Source organism: Hakea prostrata, chromosome 9 (genome assembly GCF_041222555.1).
Source record: "Hakea prostrata isolate BN-2017 chromosome 9, UWA_Hpros_2, whole genome shotgun sequence".
NCBI classification, from domain to species: domain Eukaryota; kingdom Viridiplantae; phylum Streptophyta; class Magnoliopsida; order Proteales; family Proteaceae; genus Hakea; species Hakea prostrata.
This window is the reverse complement of record NC_142608.1, coordinates 43,543,216-43,565,151: the sequence shown is the minus strand read 5'-3', so window position 1 is coordinate 43,565,151 and position 21,936 is coordinate 43,543,216. Positions and strand designations below refer to the sequence as shown.

The 21,936-nt window shown below is 38.0% G+C and overlaps 1 protein-coding gene across 1 annotated transcript in view; it reads left to right on the top strand.

Annotated features, from left to right (window-relative positions):
• The first annotated feature begins 1,146 nt into the window (after window positions 1-1,146).
• Window positions 1,147-21,936, top strand: part of CUL4 (cullin4) — a 33,768-nt gene continuing 12,978 nt past the window's right edge. Inside the window, exons 1-9 of the mRNA XM_089169295.1 lie at window positions 1,147-1,735; window positions 5,882-5,997; window positions 6,103-6,449; window positions 8,161-8,341; window positions 8,485-8,607; window positions 8,723-9,010; window positions 10,491-10,616; window positions 10,793-10,894; window positions 10,992-11,045. Coding sequence (XP_089025421.1) covers window positions 1,378-1,735; window positions 5,882-5,997; window positions 6,103-6,449; window positions 8,161-8,341; window positions 8,485-8,607; window positions 8,723-9,010; window positions 10,491-10,616; window positions 10,793-10,894; window positions 10,992-11,045 — 1,695 coding nt within the window. The 5' untranslated portion in view covers window positions 1,147-1,377. The remainder of the gene's footprint in view (window positions 1,736-5,881; window positions 5,998-6,102; window positions 6,450-8,160; window positions 8,342-8,484; window positions 8,608-8,722; window positions 9,011-10,490; window positions 10,617-10,792; window positions 10,895-10,991; window positions 11,046-21,936) is intronic.

The window sequence follows — 21,936 nt, the reverse complement described above, 5'->3', positions numbered from 1 at the left end:
ATATCTTGTTACTTTACCTTGATTCATTGAATAATATTGTTAACATTGATTTAGTCTTGTTCTTGATTATATTGTTGTGAATGTGGGAGGTTGATTTCTCTAAATACTGGATCTTGTGGACTGTGAATCACACACTCGGGTATGCCAGATAGGGTACCGGCTGGGTGGATGTGACAGTATCGGACTGGTAATTGAAGTGCGGTGCCCTTATATTTATTAAATTAAGTTTTGGTCTAACTAGGACGAAAACTATGGGCCCGATCCAATGGGTTTGGTGCAATTTTACTCATATCAAATATCAAATAGGTATCAAGTAATTTACAATATTATAGTGGGTGGTCACTAGTTTCACCCTAATAATATTGGGTGCCATGTAAGGGTGTCAATAGGTATGGTACCAACTTTGAATACCGAAAACAAGAACGTACTGTACCGAATTTACACGGTACAGTATGGTTCGGTATTTATAAAAATGGTTCGGTACGGTTTTGGTATTAAATTGGTGCGGGAAAGCGATTTAAACACGGTATCTAATACGGTACAATTTTAGTATGAATTAACCCATGCCACTTTTGTTATTAGTTCATTAAGATCCTAATGAAATTGTGATCAAAACAATCAATAGAATTTGATATTAATAGAGACAAAGCAAGTAAGTCTAAGAAGAAGAGTGAATGACGAAATGAAAAACTGAAACAGAGAACTAGGGATAGGGTAAAGTTAAAGTGTTTAATTGTAAAGTTACATTTATATTCCTTAATTTGGTACGGTTTCAGCACATACCGACGGTATGAGTACTTAAAACCGGAACCGTACCGATGAAATTTAGTTTCAGTACGTACCACACTGAATTTTGAATGGTACGGTACGGTGTGGTTTTAGATGGTACAGGTTGATACGGTTAAACGGTTTCTACACAATTTACACCCTTACTACCATGTAAAGAACTCCCATAAAAAAAAAGAAAAATGAAAAGAAAGAAAGAAAGGAAAGAGAGAGAGAAAGAAAGAAAGAAAGAGGAGACTGGCCTATTAAGGGTTGAATTGGCTTGATCCAATCACAGCTTGAACAGTTGAACCCGTGCTTTAGTTGGCCGAAGACCCGGGCTTGCGGTTCGAACTCTATCTCTTGTGTCACCCGACTTCGTTGTTCGCATCAATCGCGAGCTCTGGCTGGGGTTGGGTATTTGGGCCTCCCCATACCAAACCCACAAATTGTGAAAAAACCCAAAAAAGAAGAGGAAATTCAGTGAAATTCTCATTTTTTCGATTCCTCTTCGTCTGTTTGTCTCTGCTTCTCCCTATCTCTCTCGCTCCTCTATCTCGTTCAGTCGATTTCCATATCTGAATCCAATTACGATGCGCTTCTGATTGATTGATGTCTCAGTCTCACCACAACAACAAGCGCCCGAACTGTAACAGCAGCAGCAGCGGCGGCGGCGGTGGTGGCCCTTTTCAGACCATGAAGAAAGCCAAGTCACAGCCTATGACCTCCTTCTCGATAGAGAAGAACGGAATTAATCAGCAACAGCCACAGAATCAGAATCATTTCGTTAGTGAAATCGATGAGTCCTCGATGATGGTTGATGAAGATCTCAAGGGTGATGCTTCCGATGTTTCTCACATAGCTCTTGGTGTTGGCTGTAGCGGCACGCCTACAGGTGCTGCCAATTTATCAAGGAAGAAGGCTCAACCGCCTCAGCCTACAAAAAAATTCGTTATCAAGCTTAACAAAGGTACGCCCTTAATTTTTAGTATATTGTCATGTTTTTCATTTCTGCCAAGGTTTATACTTTCTTACTTTGACTATCCGGAGAGGGAGAAATTTTGCTTGTTTCGCCTGGGAAAACAAAATCCACTGCCCTGTATGTGTTTTTGTATTTGCATGATCTAGTATTGGCAATAGGGGTAGAAGATGCTGCAATCGCGTGTCGACCCGTTGTGGTGCATTATCGAGTCAATGCTGCCCATCGTGAGAGGATCCCTGCTGAAACGTTCATACGAGTCATTTAATTGTGGAAACGGGGACCTAAGCGTTCATTAGGTACTGGGATCCGCATTTTTCTTTCCCTCGGGCATATTAGAGAGAGCATGGCTCTACTATTCAGTGTATTCACTTAGTTAAGTTTTTCATGAACGTTCGGGAGCTGATAAGTTTTAGTATCCTATGGCTTCAGTGGCAATTAAATTTCGCATTTGTTTATTTTTTTCTCGGGTCTACTGTTTTAAAATGGGTTACTGATTGAATACAAGTAGGTAATGCGGTCAGGAATGTAGTTAATGGTTCATTTGTAAGGCAGATTGAGTGGAAGTAAATCAAACGGTTATCATTCATGGTCCCTGTTATTTAAACCAGATGGGGTGCTATTCTGTAACTTTTAGTCAATCCCGACCTTTTAAGTTTAAGAAGACATGACAAGGAATGTGAATCAGTTCACTTTGTTTTAAAAAATTTCCGGTATTGGTAATCACTTGTTATCCTATACACTTCAGGCCAGTTATTAGTTAGTTGTTACCATCATAACCATGAGCATTGGTTCTGCCTCTCTCGCTGAAGGCCGTTCAATGTTTAATTTTTCACTTCCTATGTTACAAATTGGGTATGTTTTTTCAGCTTGAGTAGCATTTCAGTTGGATCTGGTTCTTTATGTGCCTACAAACTAGTCTGCGACCTCCCATTTGTAAGTAAGTGATGGTGGAACAACCCAACTGCCATTTTGAATTTAGTACCCGTAATGAATTGCATATCTACATCACATATCTTGTGTTGATTGAGTTGTTAGTGCCGATCACTAAGCTAACAGTTAGGATGTAGCAGGATAATAATTTGGCGGCTGTTTGGTTGGAGTATAATATAATCCTGCTACTGTAATTAGACTATTAGAGCATATAGTTAATGAAAGTCTTTTCTCATTTAGGTAGTTCGATTGGATTTTATAATGAAAATTTTCTTATTTCTTTAGAAGGAGAATACCTACCATGATAAATGACAAGATGAATGCCTTAAGATATTGAAGTTCACAAAAAGAGGGATAGGCATAGCCATCACTGAAAATCTGGTTTTAGATGTGAGACTACTACCATCTTGCTCTGATGCACCCATTGCTGTTATTGTCTTTCAAACCTTGATAAAAGAGTGAACAACAGACAATGGAAGCTTATTCCTTTCCTCCAGAGAATCCTGTTACAGATGGGGGTGGGATCCACCCTGTAGGAAATAATGCTTCTGTTATGGTAGTTGGTGCACTGTGATGCACAGAAGAAATCATACTTGGGAGTGCGACATGATGGCTTTTGGTAAAACTGAAATCTGGTTTTAGATGTGACGCTCATTTGCTTTAAAATTTAGTCTTTTCAAGCAAAACAGAATTTAAATATTCTTTGAATTCCAGAACTTTTCTACTTCAGATATCAAGATGTCTTTAGTCACAGAAGGAGAATTTGAAATCTTAGAAAGCCTTAATCCAAGATAAGAAATCATATTTAGTTAAGTGAATCAATAATTCAAATGGATATTATAAAGTAAAAGAAACAGAAGATAAAAAAGAAACCAACAAAAACATATGCTACAATAAACTGTACCTTGAGTATTGACCACTGAACCCTAGGACCAAGGAGTGACCCTTAATTTAGAACATCAGGAAGTAATCCCCAAATAGCAATCCCAAGTCCATACCAGAAGGTTACATGCTTTAAACATTTCAAGAAAGCGGATGCATCTCATTCGTGGAAATGCGTTGCACAGAATTGAAGATGTATGACAGCAAAGACCGGAATCCAGTAACCATTCAAAGAGAAAGAATTAAAAAGAGAACAAAAAAGACTGAGGAAGGAGGATTTGAGATTCTAGATAAACTGAAGATAGCAGTTTCCCCCATGTGTTCGTATAGGCTTTAAAGCACAAAGGAAAATTCTACAAGACCAGTATAACTAGTTATGATATATGATAATGAGTGTTTGGGTTGTTAAGAAGCATCATATAGATAAACTCAATGTAGCAGAAATGAGAGTGCTAAGATGGATGAGTGTCAAAATTAGGGAATATAAGATAAAGAATGATCATATTAGAGTTGGACTGTGAGTAGCTCCCTTGAACGATAAGCTATGAGAAAGTCGATTGAGGTCGCACAACCATGCTTAGTGGAGGCTTTTAAATGCGCCTATATGGAGAAATGATTTAATCCCAATCAAAGGAATTAGAAGAACCAGGGGTAGACCTAAGATAACCTTAGGAGAATTGTTGAGAAAGGATATGCATAGCTTAGGCCTTGTATCTAGTATGGCCTCAAGTGGAGCTGATTGGAAAGCAAGAATCCATGTAGCCGACCCCATTTAGTTGGGATAAGGCTTCTTGTTTTGAACGAAAGATAGAAGCCTAGAAGCTTCCCGCTCCTATTTAGACAAAATTCAAACTAGGAAACGAAAGTTAACTAAAAGATGAAACATACAATATTGTAAAGCAAATAAGAAACTAAAGGTTAGCCAACAGTTCATATACACATCTGGACAAACATATCCCAACAGTATATGAACATCATATAAGATGCAAGCTATAATGTTCCTCAAGCTGAAGGATAAAGGTCACCAATGCTCAGCTTGAAATGACCTTTTTAGAAGGTAGGATCAAACAAAGGTTTGGTGAACATTCACCAATCTGATCAGTGGAGGAAACAAGAAGAATAAAAACCAGCCTTTTCATGCCAGCGGTCTGCATAAAATGGGATTTTAATTTGCACAGTTCTTTCTTGAAACACCCCGTTGCTGTTAATGTAGATAGCAGTTCTATTATCAAAATACATACTCATAGGTTGAATAATTAAACAAAAAAAAAAAAAAAAAAAAAAAAATTCCAGTTTTGGAGTAATGAATACAAACACATCAATTCAACTGTGGTATGTGCCGGCAGCTCTGTGTTCAGCCTTAGCTCTGGATCTAGCCACGTTTTTGGGTGTTTGTTTGCCAACGTGACTAGATTGCCAGCGATGAAGGCGCAAAATTCTGTGTAGACTTTCTATCACTACCAACATCAGCCCATCAACACTGGGAAAACCTATCAGATCAACACTATGATGCACAGACGAAAATGAGCCTCCTTACTGAAGCCCCGTTCATGTACCTGAAGATACAACAAGCTCTCTTCATGAACCTTCTTTCTGATAAGGGAATGTTGTTGTTAGACTTCTTGTTGAAAGCATCATACTAATAGTATGAAGGTAAAAGGAGTAATGACCTTTTGTTAGACTCTCAATGCTAGAAGGTTCTAAGGGACCATTAATGAGGACTGAATGCTAGGTTGTTTTGTTGCAACCTTGATCAACTTCCTACTTACTAATAGTTTGGATTAATACACAAATTTACTATCGAATTATGCATGTAACACATACAGATTAAAAAAGGGTGATCTAGGCCAATGTGGAATCCTTCTCTGCTTCACCACAGGATGAGCATTCTGTAGAGAAGTCAGTGATCTGCTTCATTGAGATTAATCATCTTTCATTTTCTCGTACAAAGTTGATAAGCAATGTTGTTCCATGCTGAGTGCGGGGGTTGTGGGAAGCATGTGCTTGCGACTGATCTAGTTTGGTGCCAGTTAGCAGGTCTGGTTATCAGGTCTTCTTACACATCCAGTTCAATGGCTGTATCCTCTTCTTTTTCTGCATTCTCTATTTACTTACATAGCTTTGCAGATAGTCAGCACAAAAAATTGAGTTGAACTGAAGTGAATGATCAGGATACTTGAATAAAAGAAGTTCCTCTAGTGTTTATATATACTTTGCATCCTGAGACGTCAAATTACAAACTTTCAGCTATGAAAAAGAATGTTGTTTAAAGCGTTCTTTAGTAGCTCAATTGATCTTACTTTCTCCTTTTCTTGCATGTAGCGAAACCAATAGTTCCTACCAATTTTGAGGAGGATACATGGGCAATGTTGAAGTCAGCTATTAGTGCTATCTTTTTGAAGCAACCAAATCCCTGTTACTCTGAGGACCTTTATCAGGTACTTTTCACCCTTATTGTTTTGTTTTTGGCTTTCCAGACCATGCTGTCTCAACCATTGACTCACTTTGTGAGTTTGTAATGAAAAAAATTATCTTGCTCCTAGGCTGTTCAATCACTCTGCTTGCACAAGGTGGCTGGAAATCTTTATCAAAGAATTGAAAAAGAATGTGAAGCACACATTTCAGCAGCTCTACAGTCATTGGTTGGCCAGAGCCCGGATCTGGTGGTTTTCTTGTCTCTTGTAGAGAAATGTTGGCAGGATCTTTGTGACCAGATGTTGATGATTCGTGGTATAGCCCTTTTTCTTGATAGGACATATGTGAAACAGAACCCAAATGTGCGTTCGTTATGGGATATGGGTTTGCAGTTGTTCCGCAAGCATCTTTCTTTGTCTCCAGAAGTTGAGCACAAAACAGTCACTGGTCTTTTGAGATTGATTGAAAAGGAAAGGTTAGTACAACTGCTTGTAGATACCTTAGTTTTGTTTGCAATATGAGAATCTTGGTTATATTATGAAACTATCCTTGGGATCAATCAATCCTTTACTATAGTACCATAATATGAAACCTTTTAAAGAGAGGTGGTTTTTCGAGTTTCATGGTTTAAGACTTGTATCAAATTGCTTGGACTGATAGAACCATATCATTATCAGGTGTAACTAATTCAATTCCATACATAGAATGGATTTGCTGCAATAGTCTCTCTCTGAGATCATAGTTGGTACAAGACCTAGAATATGCATGGTCTTCCTCGCAACTTCTCCAATGGTCATTCTATGCCTGCCCCTTGCTCTTGTAGTTACTTCATCAGGAGCATTTCAGTCCTTACTGAGCCTCACTAGGCCTTCATTGGATATGATCATTACTATTCTTACCTTCCCAGCTCTTAAACCCCTCCCTTCTGGCCAAAAAAATTGTTGGTCACCAAGGCAATGCAGTGTGCTCCTATTTAAAAGCAAAATTCTATGAGACGGAAATCATGCCATGAACTAATGTTTTTTATATATTGCTTATAATTATCCCGAAGTGTGTCTTGACTTGTGAGACTCGGTTTCTTTAGAAAGATGACTGGCTGGCTTTCTCAAAAATCTGGCAGAAATGCTATTGCTGAACCATGAAGTAAGGCCAAGTTTGAAATTGGGATTCAAAACCAATTCTGGAGCTAGGTAGAGTTAAAATTAACCCATTGGCAACTGCCAGAAAGTAATAACATTAATTCTACTCAAAATCTTCTCTGTTATATATTAACTACTAAAATTAATGAGATCGTTGTGGATCTCTTTTTGGTAGGTATATGGGTTCGCTGTTGGGTTCCTTTCGTTTGAAGCATTAGAGAAAGATGGTAGAAGTAGTGACTGTGGTGAAAACCCCAGACTGCCATAGCTCTTACTTTGCTGCAGAATGCTTATCCTTTGCACTGTAGGACTGATTATTGCCCCTTTTTTGGGCTGTAATAATGTCAAGATTGTTGAATCTCCAGTTTGCTGATTATGAGATCCAAACTGTCAAACCTCATCTGGCTTCCACACAAGCAGAGTCCTGCCATTGCAGGTGGCAATTCCTCTACGCTGCCTTACCCCAACAATTTTTGCTGGGAGGCTGTTTCGTCTCTGTGCTAACTATCTTCATATTTATAACTGTAGCTACAGTTGGGATTTTGTTTGCTCTTATATAGTGGTAAATCTTTAGGGGCCATTGCCTGATGTGATGGTAACAAGCTTTGGGCTTCTGGTCTGAGTCTGAGGGTGATCACTTTGTTCAAAAATTCTGAAGGGCTAGGCCTTCCCCAATCCATTCATCGTGAGGTTCAAAGTGTTCTTGAACTTCTTTCATTGATTGGATTATTGTATATATATATTTTTTTAATTAATCATTGGTCATATATCTGTTCAACGTAGCCATCTTGCTTTGGCATCTCTGTAGGGCAAGTTATTTCTATATTCCATAAAGGTATTAGATTTGTAAATAAGTCATTATGGTGTTACTGATTGATTGTGTGAGCTGAGTGAGTGTTTTGGCAGGTTTTAGGTTTGGCTTCAAAACTTGATCGGATGAGCCATGAGCCATGAGCCATGATTTTATTGTTTAACTCCTCTGTTATACACTTTTCCTCTAAAGTCGTTGTATCTTCTAATAGCTGCATTCTTTGTCTGGTCTATCAGATTAGGTGAAGCTACTGATAGGACACTCCTTAACCATCTTTTGAAGATGTTTACTGCACTAGAAATCTACTCAGAAAGTTTTGAAAAGCCATTCCTTGAGCGTACATCTGAATTCTATGCTTCTGAGGGTGTGAAGTACATGCAGCAATCAGATGTTCCAGATTACTTGAAGCATGTGGAGGTGCTTTAGTTTGATTCTTTTCTGACTTCAGTATTTAAGTATTTCACATGCCCCCATGCAGGCTCTAGTTATTTTCTTGGACTAGTCATTCATGCATAGTATTTTATTAAATTTGGAATGATGGAGATTATGCATTCTTGCAGTCAAGATTGCATGAAGAGCATGAAAGGTGTATACTCTACTTGGACGCAAGTACAAGGAAGCCACTCGTGGCAACTGCAGAGAAACAACTTCTTGAACGTCATACTTCTGCAATACTTGATAAGGTTTGGGTCCTGAACTGCCTTCATGGTTCTTTCTTCAATGGCAGGAAGCTTTTCTGATTCTTTTGAATGAGATATCACCTTCTTGGTGGATGAATGTAGTTTACTCTTTCTTCAGGGTTTCACGATGCTGATGGATGGAAATCGAATCGAGGACCTTCGGAGGATGTACACACTATTTACAAGGGTTAATGCCCTTGAATCACTGCGGCAAGCCCTCAGCTCTTACATCCGAGGTACTGGGCAAGGCATTATCATGGATGAAGAGAAAGACAAAGATCTGGTGCCTTGTCTATTGGAGTTCAAGTTTTCTCTTGATACAATCTGGGAAGAAAGCTTCTCAAGGAATGAGTCATTTTCTAACACAATAAAGGATGCATTTGAGCATCTCATTAATCTCCGTCAGGTTGGTATACATACTCTTTTTACATTATGTAGTACGAAAATCAGTAAATAAAAAATTCCGAAGGGACATGAGACTATGGAAATAATATGTTTGGTCATCATTTGTTTCTAGTCATATAATTGTAAAAAAAGGGTTTACAGACAGCATTACCACAGAGTAGAAGAAGTTACCTTGCACTATTCATATATCCAAGAAGTGCTGCAAACATATCCAGAACCTCAAATAAGGCACCAATTGCAAAGTTTTGCTCTAAATAATTGAGCTGCCGTGGATTACTGTCAGAACTATTGATTCAGATTAAACTTGTGTTATTTATTTATTCTAATAATTTATTATTATTCCATTTATAAAGATATCAAAATTAATAGAAGTAAGAAAAGATGTTGATAGCCAAAAAATTTGAAGACAGAAGCAGATTATTAGCCTCGCCAACCTAGAAAGATTTTGTTTTTTTTTGCACTTGACCAGTGGTCTCTTCAGTGTGTTAGTTTTCTCAGAGGGGTCATAAATTCTTATGCAGTATGATATCCAGGAATATATGGATCTTAACTGATCACGGGCTTAAGCAACTATACTCGATGTCTAATAAAAGGGTATAGAGAAAAACAAGATAGTAACCCACCATGTTCAGAAACAAATCTGATGTGACTGTAGCTAAATCTTAGATCCAAAATAATAGAGGAGGAAAAAAAAAAAAAAAAAAACCCAGAAAACAAGATTGTAGATTAAGTCACAGGAGTTGTTATAGCAAGTGGAATAACATTGGATCGATGGAGAAGATGGCAGTATTGATCTCCAATGAGAAAAGAGGAGAGAAGCCTCTTAGAGACCTTTTCTTTCATAAAGATATATTCGACTTGGCTACTGATTGGGGGGGGGGAGGGTTAGATGGTGTACAGTCATTTAAGTTAAATAAAAATAAATAATAGCTATAAGTCTACTTGACTTAGTAAACAACCTAACAACAGTCAACTACCATCATTAGCTAATGAGGTTCTAGATTTGAAGGTATATCTAGTAGATGGGAGCCAGGATCTGCTATGAACTATCAGGTCAAATCTGAGATTAGGGTTTGGTAGAACCTAGGGTTTTGATGGTATGCATATGTCAAGTGAACATAGGGAATTTAATAGTGAAGCCATTTGGATGTTGCTTTCAGGAGTCTAGGTTGAATAGGAGTCTAACGGAAGAAATTGTTAAAAATTGCTGTTTCAACTTGCTTAAGGTAATTCGAACTCTATGTGATTTCTGAGTCCCTGTCTTTGTCTGGATGTTTTACTAGTATAACAGTCTTTATCTTACATAATGTGTAAACAGATTTTTGATTTTTGGTTTGGTCTTTGGTCTTGGCTTTTGGATGGCCTTTGGGTATTTATGAATGTGATACTTCTTGCATACTTATTTGCCTCATTTTACTAATTTTAATTGTATCTCAGTTTTTATCCGATTTGAATTAAATGCTGTTGGGTTTCTTTTATAGAACCGTCCTGCGGAGCTTATTGCTAAGTTTCTGGATGAAAAGCTTCGTGCTGGTAATAAGGGTACATCTGAAGAAGAGCTTGAGAACACGCTTGATAAAGTGCTGGTTTTATTCAGATTTATACAAGTAAGTCACATTAAGTGAAATCAGGAAGCTTTTGTGTTTGGTGGAGCTTTTGTGTTCTTTTATCATCTGATGATGCGCTGCTACTCCTTTTCTACTCCTTGCATCAGTGCATCTTTTCAAAATAATATCTACTTTTGGTGTTGATTGGACTGTCTGATGTTTGACCTTGTATTAAGGGTAAAGATGTTTTTGAAGCATTCTATAAGAAAGATCTCGCCAAAAGGTTGCTTTTAGGAAAAAGTGCTTCAATTGATGCAGAGAAGTCAATGATTTCTAAGGTATAGACAAAAGTGCTATGATTAGTTATATTTTTAGAGATTTAAAGGATTTTTTTATTCGATGATCTCACGAGGAAGTTCTTGTCTATTATTTCAGCTGAAGACTGAATGTGGCAGCCAGTTTACGAATAAGCTTGAAGGGATGTTTAAGGTATGTAATTTTGTTGTTTTTGGTTCCTTCTTTCTGGCTAGGGGGGTCTTCTTATAAAGTTGGTGATATTCGTTTTATTTTGGCAAACAAATTTAAGAGAGAAGGCCTATTTGTATATTAAGCTTTTACAAAAACACACTTAATGCATGAGGCTTCTGCTACTGTGAATTTCTTGGGAGGATTGTATTGTATGCACCAATACCCCTGTTTTCCCAAGGAGGCTTTCTCCAGACTTAAGCCTGTGACTACCTGGTCACAATGGAGCAAACCCTACTGTTGCACTAGGGTCCACCCTCTTGTCTGGACATTTTACTGTTCATATAAATTGTACATTATTGAATCATGGTAGAAGATCTCGCTACCTTGAAAAACCGAGATCTCAACCATCTTGGCGTGATCTCAGTCGAGATATGTGATTTTTTGGCATCAACTCAGTGGCCCATTTTGGTGCGTTTTAGAGTCCCAGTTTGGCTTAAACTTGGTAGTTATCCTATTTAAGGCATTTTGAACATATTGGTGGCCTTAGATTTGTCAAAGACAACCCTAAGTATGATTTTTAAGTCTACCTATAGTGTGAAATCGACATGTTATAGGATTAGGGAATGCAAGGTTATACAACATGTAATATAGAACCTTTAAGGCATATAAATGAAAAGCAAGTGTATCAAATGCATCAAATAACCTAAATGTCATAAAAATTCCATCCATATGAGTATCACAATCTCAATTTTCAAGAATAGAATAATAAAATTATACAACCATTAGAAGTTCTATATAAGTCATTAAATCATCAGTTCATGAGACAAGCAAAGAATGATTGATCTTCCTTCGATGTTGTAGATGTGCTAAGAGTAGTTGCAAGTGAAAATCCAGCTGAAATCCACATAAAAATAGGCAAAAATTGAGAGTTTCGGCGAGATATAGCAAGATCTCAAGCGAGATATCCCAACTTTCTGCTCTCGATCTCCATCTCGTGTTGCTTCTTTGAAAAAGTGAGATATCTCACCATTGAATGCTTTATGAAGAAAATAATCCTGCTTCTCTGTAGTTGAGAACCTCATTATTGAGATTCCGTATTAATTTTGTTTGCAGGTTAATTCAAGTTCTCTTTGTATGTTTTAAATTTATGATTTTTTGACATATAAATGTAAATAGATATGTTCTATATGGTCCCCTGTTTCTCATTAAAAATATATTAGTTTAAACATAAATTCATAAATATTTCAAGTGTATGATGTGATCCTGAAATCTAGGGTTTAATTGATTGATGAAAGCCCTAGATCGCCCTAGATCTGGGTCCATCCTTAGGGCCCTCTTCAAAAGAATCAGCAGTCAATTAGGGTCTAGAGCACCCCAATTTGATCTAGAAGAATCAAATTGAGATCCAAGAGTAGATATGGAATCCTTGCAAGTAGAGGACAATACTAGAAGACTCCTTCACAACTATGGAATCCTAACCTAATGATTCTTCAATAACTTAACAAATATGGACTCTAATTAAAAAACAAAAGTCGGTCTAGGGTCCCTTGAATGTATTGAACCCAACTAAATCATAAGTAGACTCAAGCAAGGAAGAAATTTTAGTCGAAACTTGTGATTTTTTTACTAAGTTTCAAACTTCAGTTTTGGGCCTCATATGGACTCAAAATGATTTGGATTCTTGCATACTATGTATTTCAAGCGTAACAAACACTATTGAACTATTAGTTTACCAAAAAAAAACCATTGAAAAGGTAACATTCTAGTATCTAGTATATATGAGAAGAAGCGAGAATATTACCGATTACAAGTCTACTCTATTCCATGTCCCCCTCTTCCCTCTGCACCCCATGACAATACAACTCCCATGATGTTTGCCCCATATAGTTGTCGACGTAGTCGGCAACTTCAGCTCTGTATGTGGCCTCATCCACATGCCTAAGATGTCTAAATGGTGAGAAGTTGTGAATCTCCAAATAAGGCACTAGCTTAATAGCATATGAAAATGTTGGTGGTGGCTGTGGTATAAAGTGGAAGATCTGTTCAACAAATAAAGAAACACCTTGATCGTTGGTAGGGGCAGGGCACCATAAATTCCATACTGACAATAAGGTTCTAGTGGCCGACTCCGATAGGTGACAGTGGGAGGGACAACATGAGCTCCATAGGATCCATGACCATAATGCTCCACTGGTAGCTGACCCTAAGTTTGACAGCCAGGAGGGACACCATAAGGTCTATAACCATAAGCTCCATAAGTCAACCCAGTAGAACCTATACTCTCCACAACAATATCATATGAGGACTCTGTAGGCCTATACCATTTAGATCATTTGTAGGTGGAGTCTTTGGAATCATCTATGCTCATCAATCCCACCAAGCTCTTTATATTATGGCGTGTCCTCAGTGCTATATCAATTCTCTCCCCTTCCCCTTCCTCGAATAAGTCGAGGAAACATTTTTGCCTTGAGACGTAGCTTCACTATAGTCGGAATCCTATGTCGTGTGGGTGAACTGACTCTTGCCTGTGAGTTTCAATAGTCGTTCTCCCCCTCCCCGACTCTCACATACTGCTGGTGGTGGTGGTTTGTCCCTAGGATCAGCTGAATCCTGATTATGAGGTCTAACACCCTCCTCACCTCCTCCATCATCATCATCATCGTCGTCGTCCTCGTCATTACCATCGTCGTCGTTGCTAGGGGCCTGAGTCGCAACATCCTCAGTGTTGGACCAGACAATCAAATCCTCACTCTGAGTGGATGCACTATGGTGTGGCATGAAGGGACTGGCAAGCGCTGCATGTGCACTCCCCTCTTGAGGCATGAAATCCTCCACATCAGCCCCCATCTCCTCTGTAATCTGTCTAATAAGACAATCTCCCTCCTCATCCAGCAAGGGCTCACCACTGTCCCTGATCTAGTAAACTACTAGGTTATCATCATCATCCATCTCAAATATGACGGCCAACTTGATATTGTTACCCTCTCTGTCCATTCCTTGTCTAATCAGTTTCATATTATAATTAAGTAGACAAAGTCCTTTAGACACTTCACACCAAATCAGTTGCGCCTCTTTAAGTGGATGAGGCTGAAGGTGCTCAAGTTTCGCTCACAACCAGTGGCACATGTTTGGGAGAGCACTTTGCTTGCAATTTTGCTCAAGTGGGGTGAGTCACGTCCAAATTGCAACCACTATTCAGCTGCAACAAACATAGACTCCCAAGTTATTTTAAAGTTAAAGATAAAATATAATTAATTAACTTACCCCCAGGGGCGGATTCCCGTCTCCATCCGGCCACAGAACGATCGAAGCTCCTAGTGGCATCCCTAAATGCCTTTGTCTAATATATAAAGAAAAAAATAATAACTTGGTTAATACTTAAATCAACTCAATAACTTATTATAAAACTGTGAATTGTGAATATCAAATCACTATCTCACCTTCATAAGGATGATTGCTTGTTTAGATGGATTTGGTTCCAACCTCTCCACTACAGTTTGGACGGCATCCATCAAATCTTGCCTTATCCTAATATTGTCTTTGTAATGGTACTTGGTATTTAAATAGTATGTTGTATAAGAAGAAGCAAAAATAAGAGGGAATAGTCAATACTTAATAATGTGATAACATAATGAAAATTAAATTGATTACTTGACTTAACAAGTAACGACTCACTAGCCTTATGAATTGGATGCTGCAACATAAAATCCCATTTAATTTGGATGATGTTGAGGATTTTCTTGTTGCTTTGTGGATAGACTTGAGCAACTTGTTGCTTCATCCTATCTACTGCAGCCCATATATTTGGTAGAGTAGGTTTTCTCTGCTGATCTATCATCTTCAACACATGCACCACATGCTCAAGCATCTTCACCATTGTCCCCACATTATTCAAGAAACTGTCATCGAGTATGGTCAACTGTGCTCTCTTTCCTCCTATGGAGGAAGAACCCTCCTAGTTAACCATTGCTTTAATGCAAACATGCTCTTAAGGCCTGTTTTCCTACTCTTAAAGCTCTAAAGTGCTATCTAATTGATAGCAAGTTTAATTATGCTTGGCCTCACTAAGTCACCTTGACACTTGTCCCTCATCATCTTTAATGCATAAGTGTGGTTATAAATGAATGTGCTAACTTCTTGGGCTTGATTCACGGTCTTCTTCACAAGCTTGACCTTTCCTATGTCCTTAAGCATTAAGTTAATGCAGTGAGCAGTACATGGAGTCCAAAAGAGCTTAAATGTGTTCATCAACGCATCAATACAAAGTCATAAAGTGTACATGTAATGTAAATATATAGTATATGCATTTAAAAATGAAAATTAGTACCAGAAGTATAAGCATGTTTCGATACCTAGGGTTCCTTTGCATCTTCAACCCATCTTTCTTGTAGTTGGAGCCATTATCAGTCACAATTTGGATCACATTCTCCACTCTAATCTCGTTCACCACTTGTTTTAATAATTTATAAATGTTTTTTGCATCCTTCTTCTCACTGGATGCATCTACTGACTTGAGGAACACTGTCCTCCTATCACAATTCAACATGAAATTGATGATGAATTGTCTAGTGGTTGTTGTCCAACCATCAACCATCATAGTCACTCCATAATAAGCCCACATGGGCTTATCCATTAATATATTCGTTCAAGCCCTCTTTATGCTTACACATTATATATCTCATATGGAGTGGGCCCCTGTACACCACTCCTAGCATTGCCTATCTCCTCAATCATATCCTATAGTAAGGCCATTGGGTTGTATGTGCTGGAATTCTATGGTATATAGTCCATTTGGAAAAAACCATCCCCACTTTCTCCTTCACACTCCCCCATAAGTGCTTTAACTTTCTCTGCTTTTGCTCAGGCCTCCTAAGTAAGGCAAGATCGTTGCGAAGAATCTCCAGATCCGGATCTGTAGGGTGTGGTGATAAAGCTCCACCCCTTGTTGGGGCCCGTGGGATAGGAACCTCCTGCCTGACATTCTGACTCCTCCTCATAGGGACTTGGGAGCTGCCTGTACCTCTTATACTTGTTGGCTCTCTAAAGGACCCACAACCCCATAACCCTCTGTTGCTTCCTCATATCATCAACCCTTGTGTGCTCCTTACTCATCATCATCGCCCTCCTGATCTGTATGGACTTTGGGCCAGGATCACATCCATATTCTTTTGGCTCCTCTGGATCAAAATCCTGATCTCCTAGCTTTGGAAGGTCATCTAGGCTTGTATCCTCGAACTCCTCCCTCTTTGTTCTCTTCTCTTTCCTATTTTGCTTTCCCTCAGCCAAGTATGAGGCCATTGCCTTATTGACCTCTGAGGGCACCTTTTGGCATCCTACTACATCCCTTGTTTCCCCCACTAGATGCACCTTCAGTCTAGTGGCCCCACCTCCTCTATTTATTTCTTGTAGGAATTACACTCGTTCTTTTTCCTATCAGCTGTTAGTGGCCTCCTATATTGCCAAGCTATGTCTGACATCTTTGAAAGAGTGTCTGATAATACACATTAAGTATCTTAAAAAGCTACACAATATGCTCCAAAAATTACATACATGCTTCTAATAATAATCTCCTATTTTTAAACATAAAATAAAAATAAATAAGTATTTTTTTAATAAATAATATAAAAGTATATAAAATACATACTAATTATCTTAAAAAGCTCCACAATAGCTCCAAAAAGTTCCATACATGCTTCCACTAATACTCTTGTTTTTAAATTTAAAACATAAATTATTTAGTATTTTTTAATAGTTTAATAATTTTAAAATTATATAAATATATATTAAATATTGTAAAAATAGATAATTAACAACAAAAAATTTGATTCAACACCATCATAGGAATATGGTGTCTCACGTACATTAATTTGAAGCTCATACATCTACTATACAATTATACATCTACATTTTTAGCAATATATATAATTTACAAAATAATTTTTAATAACAGAAAAATAAAAAAATATTAGGAAGAACAAAAAATTATTTTTGACACCACAAATTCATAGATCAACATTCTAGATTAGACATACTTTAAGTTGAAAGCAATTTAGTTGATTTGAGCCATAAACAAAACAGAAATAAAAATGGAGAACTTTTTTTTTTTTAGGGATGAATATAAAATGGAGAACTTTGTTAATTTACCTTTGATTCTCAAAAATCCAACAATGGAGGAGCAAGAGTTGAGAAGGAATGCAAAGGAGTTGCTAAAATGAGGTGAAATGGGGGTAGAATGCAAGAGAAATGAGAAAAAATGGCAACTAGGGTCGAAACTTGAGTTGGCCAGTCGAAATTGTCGGAACTTGCAAAATAATGCAGGTTTCAATCGAAATGTTTAAAATTTATAACTGTGAGCGTAACTTTTTGGCCCGATATGAAATTTCATGTCATCTTGACTGAAATTTCGTATCATTTCGGTCGGAACGTGTTACTTTTCTGAAATATTTGGTTTTTCATTTTGTTTTCCCGAAATGCAGGCATTTTTGTCTAGGGACTCAAGTCACTCAACCGAAATAGTGAAAAATTACCAAAATACCTCTACTGGTATTGGAGAACCGTAGAGTTTGGGGAAGCTACCCTATTTAGGCCTTGAATCTGGTTCACATCAATTCTCTCCTTGAAAACATTCATCTCTTGATGAATGTGCTTATCACGCGATTCTGGATCAATTCTCTGGAGATCTTCAATGTGAATTGTTGTAGTGATGTTTCTCCCGGCGGGGGGGGGGGGGGGGTGGAGTAACATGTATGTTGCAACTTGTACCATTCCTAGACAAAACTCAGGCAAAGTAGGAATGCAAGGAATGAAGTCTTAAGAGTCTGGGGGTCTGCTTTTTGAAGAACCATGGGGGTAGGACAAAGTCAATAAGCTCATGCTCGAAGTCAGCTGCCATACTTCTGGAGACTTCTTTACCCCTTGCTTCCTTTGGTACTGTCATCTTTGTCACGTAGTCATGAACTTCTATAGTACCATCTTGTGGTTCTTCATGTCGAGGTGTTTCTTTTTTGTTGTTTGTGCCCGGGGGGGGGGTTGCATGCTCTACGGCTTTGATAGCTTGTAAGGTAGCACTCTCTTTCATCCTTATCTTGCATCCAGTCAGCGTTAATTGCCTTGGGCTCTTCTTCTCCAAGTATCTCCTCTACCTATATAGCCTCCCTCGTTGTACTTTCAAGGATTACCTCTTCTTTGGATTGAGCAGGATCAGTTAGGTCAAAGGCATGATGGATGTCACATAGATCAAGTAACACTAATGGTGTCACTTCAAAACTTTGGGGCAACAATTTCTCATCTTTCAAGTCAAGGGCATGGTGAACTTCTGGTAGGGGAGGTACTTCTTTAGACACATCTCCCACAAGTGTTGCTGCTTCAATCTTGTTCTTGTGATCTGTTGTAGCACCTTTGCCTGCTGTCATGGCCTTTTCATTAAGGCATTGGGTCAACTCTTGGTCCTCCACTCTTTTATACTTGTTTTCCTTATCAGTCTCTTCTAGCACTAACTTTGGATGGAGCTTCCAGATTGGTGGAGAGGGTTCATCCCCTAGTTGCTTTCTTGACTTGGTCCTTCAGATTTTGTGCGTGCAACCACAAAGTGCTGCAGTTAGGTGTTGGAGTCCCTTTGGTGGGTTGTAATGGCCTGCTTTTTCTTAATTTCTTTGGGGAGGTTTAAGGGAAGGACAATTTTTTGACCCTTATGAATAAATTTCCAAGTGTTTTCCCCATCCACGATGGACATCATTATCACTATGGTCTTAGTACAATGTTTGACAACCTCATAGAGACTACATGGTGTGAGCCAGAATTTACCACCTAGCTGAAACCCTGGAGTGGGCCCTATGGCCGCTCCAAAGTGGTGCACCTAGGGCTGGGGAAACCCTCCAATAGGGGTAGTTTGGTCTGTCCATCCTAACCCTAATTATTTGCCGATTTTAATTTTCAGAATATGGTGTACAATGATAGAATAAAATGAAAAACTATATATTGTTCAGGGCCAACGAGCTATTTTAAGATGAAGAATGCTCTACTGAAATGGCCTCCTCAAATGCTGAGAATGATCATCTATTTATAGATGAAATTAACACAGCACAATGCCTTTGCAATTATTTAAGTAATTGGGTCCACGGACGTGGACGATTATTCATGTAATAGCGACATTGTAGATAAATAGTTTTGTCGAAGCATCTTTTGCCGACAACACTTTTTGTCCTCATTGATTGAATTATTGTGGCCAATATTAGATGAATAATGTTTTTTGTCAGAACACTATTGTTGAAAGCACCTTTTGTCCTCATTGGTTGAATTATTGTGGCCGAAAGTTACTTTGTGTTCTAGCCATAGATTGATAGATTGATGTGACTAAAAGTTATTTTATCTTCTATAATGTTTTTTGTCAGAACACTATTGTTGAAAGCACCTTTTGTCCTCATTGGTTGAATTATTGTGGCCGAAAGTTACTTTGTCTTCTAGCCATGGATTGATAGATTGATGTGACTAAAAGTTATTTTATCTTCTAGCCAATGAATTGAAGGATCAATTATGATCAAAAGCATCTTTATTTGTGGCTATAAGATTTGTCGGTTTCAGCATGACCATTGGTTTGAATATTCTTCTAGAACCTCTCCAAGGCATTTCATTGGTTTGGTTCAGATTGGTTAACCCAATTTAATTGAGTCGGATTTTGGTTGGATTGGTTAAACCTATTTGGCCGAACCGGGTTCTGCTGGACCATTCTTAACCCAAAATGATGAACAGGGTTGTTCTTTTATTGATAGGACTTATCAGACTATTCAATGCTGGAATAGTAACATTAACCCATATCTAACCCTGGGTAATAGGGTGCCAATATTGACGTCACAACTTACGTGCCATTCTTTGATGTTGTCATGGCTAACGATTACCCATTTTCAAGTCCTGGGTACTAGACTATTGTTGTTCATGCATCTGATTTCTTGCCACGTCCACCATGGCCTCAGCCTTGTTTGTTTGTGACACAAGTAAAGGGAGTGATGCAACAAATTCTTCGAGGAGATTGTCGTCCTCATCCACATATTGGTCTTGGGCATGTTGGCGAATGTGGCAATGGTACAACATGGAGTCAGAGATAGATTGTTCGTAATCTTTGTCGTTGTCATCATCATCATCTTAGAGGGCGGCAATTTAAGCTCCCAGTTAGGCTTGTTTAAGGAGCAATTTTACTTTTTTGCTACTTCTAAAAGCTTAGGATATTGTTGGAATTGGTTCCAATCTTGTAAGAGACTTGATTTAGGGCTGGGATAGCACACTTGGAGATGTCACATGAATCCCACCATTTGATATGATATGCCCGAGCTAGACAAGGTATTGTCCATTCATTATATGGGGCTTCCTTGTTCAAGGCATTTGTTTGTTCAGAGAGGATATAATCCCAATGCATATTCATGCAATTGACATAGAACCTGAAGAGGTCCAGTTGGGTTGGAATTGGTATAGTATGCTAGCAAAACACTGTGAATGCTTTTGCTATGTTGTTCGGAAGAATTTATTCATGAAGTCCCATTGTTGACCACTTCATATATAACCAGTATGGGAATGTATTGTCATGAGGGAATTTATGATCAAAGCAGAAGAACCATGAGTGACGATCCTTTAATTCTAGAAGAAGAATGCATGCATCCATGCATCAATATAATCCAAATAATTGTACCATTTGGGTTGATAATTCTTATTTGAAAACTTTGTAAAACGGAGATGGGCAGTTCCCCAAACTTCAGGAGTCAAGACTTTAACGATAATGATGGGAGTGTGGGTCACCAAAGAAGGATCATTTCTATCCATTGTTTGCTTCCAGATGACACATTAGTGTCAACTAGGATGTATTCATAGAATTCCTGCGTTTTTTCATGATTGGTCGAGTAAAAATTCCAACCTTGCTAAAGTAATTTGCGCGCAATAGCTGTGGGATCAATATTGCTTGGGTTGGTCCAAATGGGTTCAATGGGCAAGATTGATTCCAAGAAAGGTCTTGTGATGTATTGACTCTTTCCAGTTGATTGGTTGGAATTGGATTGGGACCTGGTGGTCATCTTGCTATGGGTTTGGATTGTTTCGAGTTCCACTGTTTGGATTCCGTGAACACTTTGGATTTGCTCCAATCAAATCTAAAGCAGCACAACAAAACATTTAGTTGATATAAAGACAAATTCAAGGATAGGTATAAGTCTTACGAACCCTACTACAAATCCCAAATATGCAACCAGAAAAGTACTTTTAATAAAAATATAACACCCACCAAAGAGGAATGGTCTAAAAAATCGAAGAAACAAACAAAATCGCTCCTTCAAAGGCAAATGTTTCAAATGCAACAAATTTGGACACTTGGCAAAATATTGTCTTGTAGCCCAATGTATTAATCTTGTTATAGATGATGAACAAACCAGAAATACTGTTCTCCAATTATTTTGAAACAGATAGTTCATCTGATTCATAACACGAAATTAACAACATAAATACAAAATTAAGTAGCCTCTCTGATGACTCAGAGAGGATCCTATTCACATGTCCTTGGGAAAACTTAGGATTATGTGAGTGTTCGAACAATAGTATCTACCTGAGCCGAAATGAAACTATTCCTAATTTCTTTCTTGATTTTGTTGATCAAATTACAGACCCATAACTATAAAACCAATACCTTGAACAAGCTAAAACATCTTTAGTTCCCAAATCAATTCCCACAAAACAAACCAATAATGGTATCAACAATATTTACAATAGGTTTAAACCCTCTAGGTCTAAACCTCCTCAACAATCAATCTAAGATTAAAAAAATCCAAACACTAGAAACAATGACTTGTGATCTTAAAAGAGAAGTCTAACAAATTAGACAAGAATTAATCCTTATTAAAAGGCAACTCCCCAGTACATCTAATCAAGATATTAC